Source organism: Numida meleagris, chromosome 20 (genome assembly GCF_002078875.1).
Source record: "Numida meleagris isolate 19003 breed g44 Domestic line chromosome 20, NumMel1.0, whole genome shotgun sequence".
Classification (NCBI taxonomy): domain Eukaryota; kingdom Metazoa; phylum Chordata; class Aves; order Galliformes; family Numididae; genus Numida; species Numida meleagris.
The window spans coordinates 5516734-5529203 of record NC_034428.1 but is presented as its reverse complement, the minus strand read 5'-3'; the positions used below and the strand labels follow the sequence as shown (position 1 = coordinate 5529203).

The window sequence follows — 12470 nt, the reverse complement described above, 5'->3', positions numbered from 1 at the left end:
CTTCTGTGAGGTTTCAATTTATCAATGGTAACGTCCTGTAGTTCTGCAGGAGCTCCTTTTCAGTTCTTCAGACGTTTGCTCTCGTACTCTGTTGTACTCGTCTACTCTTTTTTTTTCTGTCAGAAGAGTCCGAAATATTGGCCTGAAGTGGAATCCTGCAGGACTGACTTGTGTGTTCACCTGTTTCCTCTTGAAGCTCTATGGAGGAATCCAGGCGTGTTTGGGGCACCTGGATGGCTCTTGATTCTGGAGTACCCGAAGCTGTGAGAAGTGGGGATGGTGTGTGCTGCTGTCCCATGTTTCACCGCGCATCTCAATCTACATACTAATTCTTAGAAAGTCAGTGTTTAGGGAATAAAGCTCGCTTCTTGAGTATTAAACCAGTGTAATTTGCAGAGTGATAAATAACTTTTTGGTCAGATTCCAGAAAGTAGAGAGACACCCAGGAATGTTTGTACGTGTGAGAAAGAAATACATTGGTTATCACTGCTCTGAAGAACAATTACTTGGGAGCACAGCCTTTGCTTTTCACAGGAAAGCAGAATTTGCTCTGCGTGGTTGAAGAAAATAGCTCTGATTCATGCAGGTTTTTTTTCCTTATTTTTTTTTTTATCCCCAGGATTTAGTAAAAGAAGGGCAAGCCTTTAAAACATTCAGGTTGCTTAGTGTTACTTTGTTGTGGGGTCTATAATTCTAGAGCCGTCTGTATAAAATACCACTTAGCTTCCAGCACAATACGATGTTTGGTTTCGGAAGGCACCGTCAGCTGCTTAGCACCCAGGAGAAATCCAGACGATTCAGAGAATCCAAACTGTGCATTAACATATTCCTCTCCCTTTCCTTTTTAGTGGGATGGACGGATGTAAATTGGTACCAGCTGTAAAGCCAAAGCAGAATGCCTCTATGCATTACTGCAAATATCTCATTGCTGAGTATTTCCATGAGGATGTTGCTAGCCATTACTGGTCAGCATGTGAAATGCACTTGGAGTATTTCTGCAATCAGTTATCTTACCAGCTGGTTGCCTCTGGCCCCTTGTCTTGAACTTGACCCCATTTAAATGTTCTGGAGGAGCGGGAGAATAAAACCAGAGTGTCTGGGTGTACGGCTGCTACGGAACGCCTCGTTAGTGTTGGATAGGTGTGCTTACTTTCACATCTGCTGTATATGAGTGTTCTTAAGAGAAAAAAAACCAACCAACCAATTACTGGCTTGCGTCAGGTGATGTTCAACTGTGCAGAGCTGACATTTTGCATATATCACACGTGATGGAGCATGCCTCTGGAGTGTGCAAGCTGGACTTGGAGCAGTAACTTGGTCTGAGCCGAGGTCAGTGAACTTGAAAGCAAACATCTCACCTTCCTCCTAAACCAGAGGATTCGAGTTGCTGAGGCTGTTCTTTAGAACTCCCAGTTGCATTTCACTTCTGATTTTTGTGCAGTCTCCGTATTGCAGAGTTCGAAATGCTTTAAATTCCAGTAGGGAGTGCTGAGCTTTAATTAAGACTTGTGTAACTTCCTTCTGTTTAAAGCCTTTTTGCTCTGCCATGACAGAGTGTGTTCCTGCTCTTACAAGTGATACAAAGGCTGCTTTAAAAAACAGCGTGGTCACTGGGTTCGTTCCTGTTAATGTTCTAAGGATGACTGTCAGTTTTTTTGCATAAGAAGTATTTCCTGCAAATGATCAATATTTGACTGGACTTCTGAGGACAGAAAGGTGCCCTGGCTGCCTGCAGGCTGTCGGGTAAGGGACAAATGGGGGCAAGGAGCACTGGGATGGAATGCTGCGGGGGGGGGGGGGGCAGATGAGTGGAAACAGATAACACTGAAGTGAACGGTGCTGGGCAGTTAACAGAGCAGAACATGTGAAATTGTGTTCTTCTTTAGATTCATGATTATCAACGAATAGCTTTGAAAATATAAACGAATACTGAGGTCTTATTGTGATGGTTTCCACAAAACCAAAATACTTGCTAGCACCTCAGTACCTTACATCTAGGGGCAGGTGTGTGTCCATCACTGGTTGGAGTGAAACACAGGACTTTTGCATCCAACCAAAGCCTGTTCCTGGGACCAGGATCACAACAGGACCCAGATTAAGCTTAACTTCATTGAGTACAACAACTGGTTTTGAAAAGGTAAAAGCTTGTGAGGAAGAAGCATTGTTGTATGAGACCAGTGTGGGTCGAAAGGAGAGACAGCTGAAAATGAATCGTGGGCACAGCGTTGCTCACTTTCACGTGCAACGCTTCTGCGAAGACGTGGGGAAGTTGCTTCTCCTTAGGAAGAGCAGATGCTTACAGCAGTTGAGGTGGAATCCCAGGTGCTGTCATGGAGCTGGTGCAGTCCCTCAGAAATTCAAGCAATTTCACAGACTACCTTCTGGAAAGAGCTGAGAAATCCCTTGATGGTTTTAGCACACATTGACTCCATGAGTTGCACTGCAAGTGGCAGTTAAGAGGACTGGATTCACTTCACAAAATGAAATTCATATACCACGTGTGTACTTGACAGTGTTTAGCTATTAATTTCATTTCCTTAGGATTTTAGACTAATTAGATACAAATTTATTTACTGAAAGGAATGCATCTAGACAGGGAGAAAAAAACGCTTTCCTTAGAAACCCTTGTATTTCTGCAGCCCGCGTATTCTGCCAAATTACTTCAGCAGCTTTTGGACAAGAAGGAGAAAACTAAAAGGAATGCTTTATTGTGTTGTATATTTTCTGTCTCCTGGCATTTGTGTGGTTTATAGATCCTTCCCTATTCAGCAAGCCCTCTGCTAAAAGGAACTGCAGTTCCAGTGTATTCGCTGTAATAGTTCTTGGTTTAAAACAACCGCACAGAGCTGCAGGCTTCACTGGTGTGCAAAGATGCAAATTATGTGCAAAAGCATCACCTCGAGTGGAACTGGACATGCTTTGAAAAGAGAAAAAACACCAAAAAATGGTGTTAATATGTTGTTATCAGCCAAACAAGCTAACAAGTCTACAAAGACCAGGCAAGAAAGTATTCAGAATTTCCACTCAGTTCTTCTTGCTTAGAGTTAAGTGGGATGTTAAAAGCATATAAGCACCAGAAATGAACAAAAGCTTTATTCAAAACAGACGTGTCTCTTGGAATGCATCAGGCCAAATCATCAGACTGCATTAAACCAGTCGGACCTGATCCCCAGAACTGAAAACATTTAATGCACGTTCTGTGGGTTTTTATAATGTCTTTTGGCCATGTTACGAGTATTTTCAGTTCATAAAAAGAGTAGAAAAGATGAAACTGGTGTTAATGCAATAGGAACACAGCATTTGTTTATTTACTGGAGCACAAATGGCATGAACTGCTCGCCAGTGCAGTGGCTGTATGAGCTCATGTCCTGGAATACCTGCTTGTTGTGCCAGAGGGGTGAAGTCTGGTACAGCACGGCTGGGGCAGCTGTCTGGGAGTAGGTTTTACTGGCCTGGTACTGAGGAAGCAAAGCACAGATATTTTCAGTACGTGTGCATTTTATCTTACCCATCATCAGTAGGAGTCCTTCTGGCTTTCCATGGATGCATTTGTTCCCGTTGCCTGTATTTGGAATGCCATCTTTCAAGTTCTTTCCATTCACTTGCACTCCTGAGAGTTTGTGTTGCTCTCACTTTAAAGATTTCTTTATGATGTTGTTCATTTTTTGTCCTGTATCATAGAATCATAGAATCCTTAGAGTTGGGAGGGACCTCTGAAGGCCATCTAGCCTAACTCCCCTGCAATGAACAGGGACAAGTGTCCTGTAATTATTGCAGTAATGAAGCTTTGAGTAGAGAGCATGTGAGCACACCGAAAGGGGCCTGCTTCTGTTCTGAGACCAAAATAGGGATGGAGGAAACGTCTGTAGGGCACAAAGGGGAAGTCTTATTTCCTCTCCCTCTGTATTTCCAGTAGTTTTCTGTGTTAGAAGAGTTACTTCCTACTGATTCCTCCCAGGTGCCAGTACCGTGGCATCAGGCTGAGGTTTCTCCATAAAGGTAAGATGACAGAAAGATTACAACCTGCCGATGGGCCGGCGGTGTCTGCCTGACGAGCTTTGTTTCCAAATTAAAGCTGCAGAACTGAGGCTGTTTGCAAGCAGCACTCTGAGCCAGATGAGTTTGGGTTCGTAGTTACGTAGTAATTACAAGCTTACTTGAAAGCAAACGACCTTGTGCCAAGGTACACGCTGACACGCCGTTGGCCTGTTTACCTGTTGCTGGACAGACTTCTTGTCCTTTGTCATTAATGGTGAGGTTTTGTGTTCAGTCCTAGTCCGGAGTCCGTATATGGGGGCCCAGGGCCTGCTGGGATAGGGTTTTACACTTGTGCTGTCCTTTTGCCCTTCCACTGAACTCTTTTCATTTCAGTCATGAGCAAACAGTCAGTGCCTGAACTAACAACCCTGCAATCCTCCAAAGCACGCCTCGCTTACAGTACCAAACAAAGGGAGGCCTGCGTGGGCCGGCCCAAGCCAAGGAATGCAGCTTCGGGGTTCTGCTCCATAAATTTAACCAGCACGACAAAAAGGAGATAATATGAGCCTTCGTGATGATCTGAAAGGGGGAGGTTTGTGTCCCATTGATTGCGGTCTGGCCTATTGCCAGGCCCCGAGCCTGACCGACAGTTGAACCATATCGTTAAGGCGTGTAATACAGCTCAAGTCTTGTACAGCAGCCAATGAGTACATATCCAGAGGGCAAAAGTTTATAAAGAGTTGAGGCTGTCCTGTTTAACCCTCTCACACTGCATGTAATATATACTGCTGCCATTCAGAAATAGTCCCATTGCTATTAAAAATGTAAACCTCCAACTTTCTTTACTTGGAAGAAATACATGTGTGTCTGATTTCTAATGTGCAGCAGATTTATAAAGTGATCTGAGAAAAATACGTAAAGCTGATCCTTCAAAAAAAAAAAAAAAAGAACAATCCAAACCCCTTTTTTTTTTTTTTTCCAGTGCTTTATCCATAGTTAGTTACTTTTGTTGAGATGTCTTCTGGTTGTTATACAGAATCTTTCATACAGATGGAGCTATTTATTGCCTTGATGTCACCTCATTTAGCATGTGGCTGGTATTTTTATAGATAATTTTTTCACCTAATGCTGCTGTTAACATGTGGAACGCTCTTCAGCCGTTCTGTAAGTGCAGCCAGTTGATTTAAATTGTTCCTGCAACTGTCCGTGTTAAAGAGCAGAACAAACGTCCCGAGGAGCTTGATCGCTCCGTGTTGTGCTGGTGGGCTTCGCTGTGCCTGCTGCAGCACTCGTGGTGACAAGGGCACCACGTGGAGTGTGGAGAGAAGGCACACAGGGTCAGCATAACGCATTTCGCTTCGTCCTTCTCGCACAGCTGGTAGCTAACGCTGGGTCGGAGCCAGTGGTTTGCATTTTGCACTCTTCAGTGTTTTAAACTCGAAGTGAAATGACCACTTCTGCAATTACTGGAAGTGGGCGTTGCTTGGCCAGCATGGATGGTTTTTGATGGAACCATTATAAACATGTATTTATGTCAGCAGACTGCTTAAAAGTTGCAAGGCTTTGCACTGTGTCCCGGGGCAGAGTGACACTGTGGCCCTGAGCTCTTTAAAGCAAGTTCAGCTCTTCTCATTCAGGTGGATGCTGGAAAGAAAGCACTGCGAAGAACCTTATCTTTTACACCGAATCAGAGGGTGAATGGGAGCGTTTTTCAACACGTTTGTGAGACAAGAAACTTGAAGGCCAGGAACATGACTCTGTGCTCCGTGCAGCAAGAGCCTGGGATAAACTGGAAACTGAGAAGGCAGTGTTTATTTTCATATTTATTTCATCTCTTAAGCTCGATGATACCAAAGTGCTTGAAAAAGTTTGCTGCGCTATTAGGTAAGGAAGTACCGAAGGTTGAACAGTGAATGATGTGCTGAGTACTGCAGTTTTTCAGTACATAAACACATGCAGTTTCTGCAGCCCTTGGGTTTCTGATAGGGATGTCTTAAGGATGTGCTGCTTCAGTGAGTACATCTGCTGCTCTGCTCTTCACAAGGAAGTGATCTTTACGTTTTAACTTCGCGCTTTCTTTTGAAGTGGGAGCCTTCGGAGATTGTATACAATCATAACCCCAGTGAATAGTGTTCAGTTTTGATCTTGTATACAAAGGGAAATGGGGAGGGGAGAAGATAGCTCCATGTCAGAGAGGTTGACAGGAACTGCCTGCATGATGAGCAGTTCCTTCTTCAGCACGCTGTCGCTGTCTGAGTATCCTGAGTCAGATAAAGGTCCTCAGTATCTGAGCTGGTAGATCCTTCCAGAGAGGAGGGATTTGACTTTAAGTGGGAGGTTTTAACCCGAGGCACCGTTTATTTGTGTGTTTCTGCCTGAAACTAGCATTTTGGGAACGCGTTTAACAAGTACAATATATTCCATGCATTTGCTGGAATAAACGGTGCATATAAGCTTCCTCAGATATGCAGTCAGCAGGGAGCTGTCTGGCTCAAGATTTTACACATTCTTGCATCTAACTGAGATACTCTAATGCCAGATCCAATATTCAGGCTGCACTGTGTGCGCGTTTGTAACGCACCTTAAAAACATCTGTCTGGTGAATGAATTGCATCGCTGATCTGCGGCAGCTCCCTGGGATCGGGTGACGAGTCTTCTTCCAAGAAACCATCTGCCTCTTGGGAACGGCCCCCCCAAAGCCCAGCGGGTAGGCAGTGATACTTCGGTGTGGAGATACGGCTTTACCACCTGCCACGAGGTCTGGATGGTCACAGGGCTCCGTGGAGCCGAGCCCAAGTCATGTCACGTTCGCATCCTCAGACGCAGAGAACACACGCTGCTCAGTAAACGTGGAAGACGTTCCTGCTTATCACAGTGGTTCAGCATTTGAAAGAAAGTACAATCAAGTACATTAACGAGGAGATGTGGCAATGGTGGATTTTTAGGATTTTACAAAAATAGGAAATATAGGCCTTCCCAGAAATGGCATGATTTGCTTTCATCTGTTGTCCTTAGGATGCCGTGGTATGACTGTGTCATTTGTAGTTCTGCTGTGATTGCTGAGCTTTGAGGTTATTTTTCAACTGACTGTGGCACTTCTGAGTGTGCTTACACTGTGTTCTCCCACTGGGGACTTAGGAGACAGCTGAGTACTGTCTTTGTTCTGCTTTTTGGGGAAATATGCACGGATGAAGGCTGCAGGTGGAATTCAGTCCTGAACTCCAACTGTGGCAGGAATTTTAGCTGGTGCGTATTTTACAATGGAAGATGTAAGACTGTTCTTCTTTTCATGTATTGGATTAAGTCTCTCCTCAATGTCTGAAATGCACTAAAACCCCCAAAGACAGAGCACGCACTGTATTTATGAAGCAGACTTTTTCCAGAGCCATGTGTAGGTAACGGGTTTAGTATTATTTCTCCAAAATACCAGCAGCAATTGAATTGTTTCGTAGGCTTATGCTACCTGCCAATTTTCCTTTGTTTGAACTAAGGTTGCTTTACAATTATTGCAGTGGGGGGAAATGGTTCCCAGGCTGAAGGTCAGTATTGCCAAGTTACAGCCCAGAGCAGGCTTTCAGTGATAAATTTTATGCAAACTTGAGGGGAAAAAAAAAAAGTTTACAACGGAAATAGTGACAGGATTTGAGCTATGCCAGAAGCAGTAAGTTTATTGCTCTAAATGGGTTAGAATGACAAGGCTGTTAGACTGCAACACCTTTACGAACGCCACGTACTGATGATAAAGCTGGAAGTTTTTGGCAGCAAGAACTGGGTCCAGCTGAAAAAAATACTATTACTGGAAAGTGTGGGAGAGCGCTGTGCCTACAGACAGCTCTGGGAGGCTGACGTGGCTGATGTGCACACCTCTGGTTGCCAACCAGGACTCAGTGCAGGGTTTGCGTGTCGCTCAGCCCAGCAGCTGAAGCCTCTGTGAAGAGCCTCGTCTATCAAGCACTGCGTTCAGAACGTGGGAGTTATGCCTCCTTGCACTTACAGTTGTTGTTTGTGCTGGGTTTTGGGTCCTCGTGCTCTTCTGATCATGGATCCAGATGTGTATGCAGTGGCTCAAGTTGAGCTTAGGTTAATAGCTGCCAGTGCTGCTCCTTGACCAGGACGACAGGTTTGAAATTCTACAGATAAACATATTAAATGAAGTTAAAGCGATTGCTGTGTTGGTCATGGGTAGTAACAAATACAGTTTGGTGCGTTTTTATGTGGGTGGTTTCAGCACTGCAGTGTTTTGTTTTCACAGACTGCTTGCTACCTGTTGCTGAAGTCTGTTACCTTCTGCTTGGTACCTTTTAAGTTATTACAAAGCAATCTTCAAGGTAATTTTTAGGCCTGGAGGATACTCAAACGTGTCTAACAGTAACTGCTCTCACGAACACTGTATGTACACCCCACTGAGAATCACAGGTGGTGTAAGATGTAAACCCTGTGGTAAAGGAACAGGGCTAAAACATAGTTCCCTAAAACACATAGTGTCTCTTGCAGAAGTTTTTTCAGTCGAAGCTGGTGAATAGTTTCCTCTCAGCAGTAAAAGCAAGCACCTCCTGTACATCACTGGTCTGTGATCTGTTTGAATACAAAAATTCTGGTTGAAAACTGAATCGCAAGAATTCTGTGAACTGTTAAGCAAGGGCCAATTAACACCACTAGCTGTTTTTAGAGGGTGTACCGCCATCTGAAATGAGATTCTCCACTGTTGAGCTTTGTATGAACAGTGAAGAACTGTTATGTGTGCCTCAACCTTCTGACACCATTTCCAATCTCTTTGTGTCTTCATTCAGCAGCACTCTTCCCTGCTGTGACTAGTAGACATGAGGGCATTTCTGTCTTGTATTGCCTTTTGTGTGCTTATTAGAAAAGAATCAGCAAATCTGTTGAGTGCATGTTTAATGTAACGCAGATGTGGGCACACCACCGTTCATTCTGCTTTACAAGTCTCCACTTTTTGCATTTCATCAGTATTGCTTATTATTTACAGAACGTAACTTGAGACGGTTGAACAAATTTTTAGATTTAAAAAAAAAAAAAAAGAAGTTGCGTGGAATGCTGTTAGCTGTCCAGACCAAACAGACCAGTTTGCCAAGGGGCTGATGGACTCAATCAATGCAATTTATGCTAGCTCTAGTGACACTTCATTCAAAAGCAGCTGGCCTTCCTACCACCAGGATGGACGTTTTTGCCGTGGAGTGCAGCGATGGGGACAGTAAGTGCTGTACTTTCAATACTTGTTCCATTAAAAACAAGAACAAAATAGCCTCACAACTCAGCAATTGCCGAGTCTTTCAGAAACTCGTGGTGCTGCCTAGCACTTCTGCTGGTTTCTCTGACCTGCTTCTAAGCCAGGTGTTAGAAATGATTTCTCTGGCGTCCTGGTTGTTGTAGATCTGAAAGGACCTGCTCTTTCCTCCTTGTTGCGGTGTTTTGCTTGCAGTGCTTCAAGTCCTTCTCACGTCGCTACCGAACGTTAGAGAAAACAGCATGGTTCAGTGTTTATCTGAAAGATGGTGAATGCAGAAACCGTGCCGCAGCGTGGTTGCTCATAATGGGAAAAGTGTCAAAGTGAAAAATGGATGATTGGCCCAGAGTGAGTTGAAAACTACATTATGCTTCACACATTTACCCGGTACGCTTAGCTAACAGAAACTACAGGTGCTCTAGAGGGGTTTAACAGCCAGCCAGGGCTTCCCAGATAAGAAAAACGTTGCCATTGTACTGCCTTCAAGAGTGAGGAAGCAGTTCAAGCAGCAAGATGTGAATGGTGCAGTGGTTCGAACTTCTGAATTTATCTGGAACTTTGCCATAGTGCAAATGCACTAAAATGTGAAATGCAAAAAAGCATTTCATGAGCACGAAGACATGTTTTGCTTACTGATTTGTAAGAATGTGTAAGAAAAGGTGCACTTCCTATGCAGGTTCAGAAATATAATGACACTGCTATGCAGCTGTGCCTGCTACAGAGAAATCCTGGTTATATCTTGAAAATCTAAGGGGCAGGAGAGGTGAATTGCTCCGAAGCTGCAGTAATTAATGCTGTAGTTCTAACAACTGTATACAGCTGTTACTCAGTGGAATCATTTTAATGCAGACATTGCTGGTGGGAGTCATCTGTTTACCTACTGTTTAGGTTACTCTGGTTCAGACAAACGCTGTTAATGGAAGAATACAGTTTTAAGACATTACATTTTTTGCAGATAAGGGAAACAAAGTACCTCTGCAGCAAATGAGTTTTCATTCTGTTATTTTTTAGCTCAGATGGGTAACTCTGTAATTAATTAACAAATGTTTTACCAAAACCCGAAGCAGTAAAACAGCGAGAACATCTGTGAGCGGAGGTACAACTAAAATTTGGTAACATTTTACTGGTGTTAATAATAACCAACCACATTTGTTATGGTTTCATAAGCCCCTGCTTTGTTTCCCGTTCCTTTCTTTGGAGAATTTCCACTTTTCATTTCGTTCTTCCTGCAGACAAAGTGACTTTCCATCTTAGCGTCACCGTAGTTCAGCTGAAATGCAGTCACTGAAATCTGTGTCTTTTTGTCCTTCCTGAAGTTCCTCAGGGGGATCAGTGCTGAGTACTGCTTCTGAGCCACTACAAATGTGCTGTGCAGGTCAGGGATGTGATAATCTCATTAACAAAATTAGAACTTACCAGGTAGTCGTAGTGCATTAGAACCATAAGCTGGCTGATGTTTTTGTCCGCTGTGGTGGGAGCCGGTCCCTTTGACTTCTCTACCTTGTTTGCAAAATACATGGCTGATATCAAACAGAGCAGCGATAGTCAAAACACACTGAGAGCGAGGTCAGTCACCCAACAGGAGGGCAGCAAAGATATGTAAAAGATTCTCTTCCAGCAGGATTTACTGCAGCCGAGAAGGGAAGGGGCAAAAAAAAAAAGATTGTCTGTCACGATTAAAAGGCAAGGGTGTCAAAGACTGGAAGGAAAACACATTTTAGAAGCGTGCATGTGTTTTAAGCCTTGGACAGGATTGCTGAAGGTGAAAGGTAACAAAGAAACAGGGCTCCAGAGAAAACATCTGCAGAAAGCAAAGCTTAGAAGGCAAGTACTCTTGTGTGCTATTGCCAAGCAGCTTAGAAAGAAAAGCCACAGTTACATGGGATTTTCTTCTGCTATCTTTTGATCAGGAAGCATAGAGGCAGTTCACTGTACAGGGTCTCACGAAGATGGGAAGTAGAGTGAAAATGGAGCATTTGGCTTGGAACGCCAGTAACAGCAGTAGCCTGGGAGGTACGAAAAACCATGCAGCAATCCCAGAGCGATGCTATTGGGAATGGACATAGAATAAAGCAGGGCTACGCAGCCTGTAACACAATCCATTGGGGTCGGGCGTTCCAAAAGCTTAAAGGAATTCAGAATATTATTTTTTAACAAAATACTGCGAAGGGAGGAACCTACCCTGCAGTTCTTGAGCACTGTGGCCTGTATCAACCTGTGATGTCTCAGGCCGCATGTATCTTTTACATCTTTTCTGAATAGATGCTCAGGAAAGGTGAAGTACGCTAAACCTTGCTACAAAGGTTCTAAGTTTTCTTCTTTTGGCTTAACTTGCCTGCATGCACCCGTTTCCGTAACCCTTCCATTTTCAAACTACTGGCAACTTTCTGTAGTGGGAGCTCTACCTTGGTCAGTGCACTCCTATTTTCTGTAGAGATGTGAAACAGTCAAATTAATGAAGCTCTACTAATAAACAGATCAAAAAACTTGCAGGCGGTGTACTCAGCCTGTTTCTTCATATTAATTTGGAACGCTGCCCCTTACTTGTAGGAGAAAACCGAGTGAGATTGATTTGAAATGTGAAGCCATATGAACAGATATTGCATCTTTGAGATCAAGTGTCACAGAATCCATACGCTGTATTTGTGAAGACCTTGTATTTTTTTAGCAGCTTAGTCACAATTTGTATTTCAGAACAAATAGAACTCTGTGTGCTGACAGGCTCCATTGGAAGGAAAAGCCCTGCTGTTGCACTGAGTCATTTTTCTGCATCTATTCTGCACACAGGACACAAGCAGAGAGAGTAAGAAAGCCACGCTGCTGCAGAGGACCCCAAGGGCTCTTGCCCCGCTACTCAGAAAGCGAAGCAGAAGGACAGGAGCAGCTGTTCAAACTGACTGACAACATCCAGGATGAGTTGTAAGTACTGATTTACACAGGCACTTTAAGTAGTTCCATTTGCTACCATTGTATCTTTGTGTCTTTGGGAAAGAGAGATGAAGATTGTTTCCCATGCCTCTACAAGGGTATTTCAGCTGCTTTCTCTTGGTGCTGATTCACAGCACGCCCCGAGTTCCTGATGACTTTCACTCTGTACCAATGTCGTCGCAGGTGCCGCAGGGTCCTGTGCTTCACTTGCTGCTGTCACTGATCTCGCACGGTGTGCGCTTTCCAGAAGAATTTGAGCCACAGTTTCTCATCTCTTATGCCTTTTAATGATTCCAGTGTCCTTCTATCATTACAAAAG

General features: G+C 43.8%; 1 protein-coding gene across 2 annotated transcripts in view; it reads left to right on the top strand.

Moving 5' to 3' along the window:
* Positions 1-12470, top strand: part of VPS13D (vacuolar protein sorting 13 homolog D) — an 87587-nt gene that overhangs the window by 69158 nt on the left and 5959 nt on the right. For both annotated transcript variants that reach the window (XM_021374706.1, XM_021374707.1), the window contains exon 67: positions 12011-12142. In XM_021374706.1, the coding sequence (XP_021230381.1) occupies positions 12011-12142 (132 nt within the window). The remainder of the gene's footprint in view (positions 1-12010; positions 12143-12470) is intronic.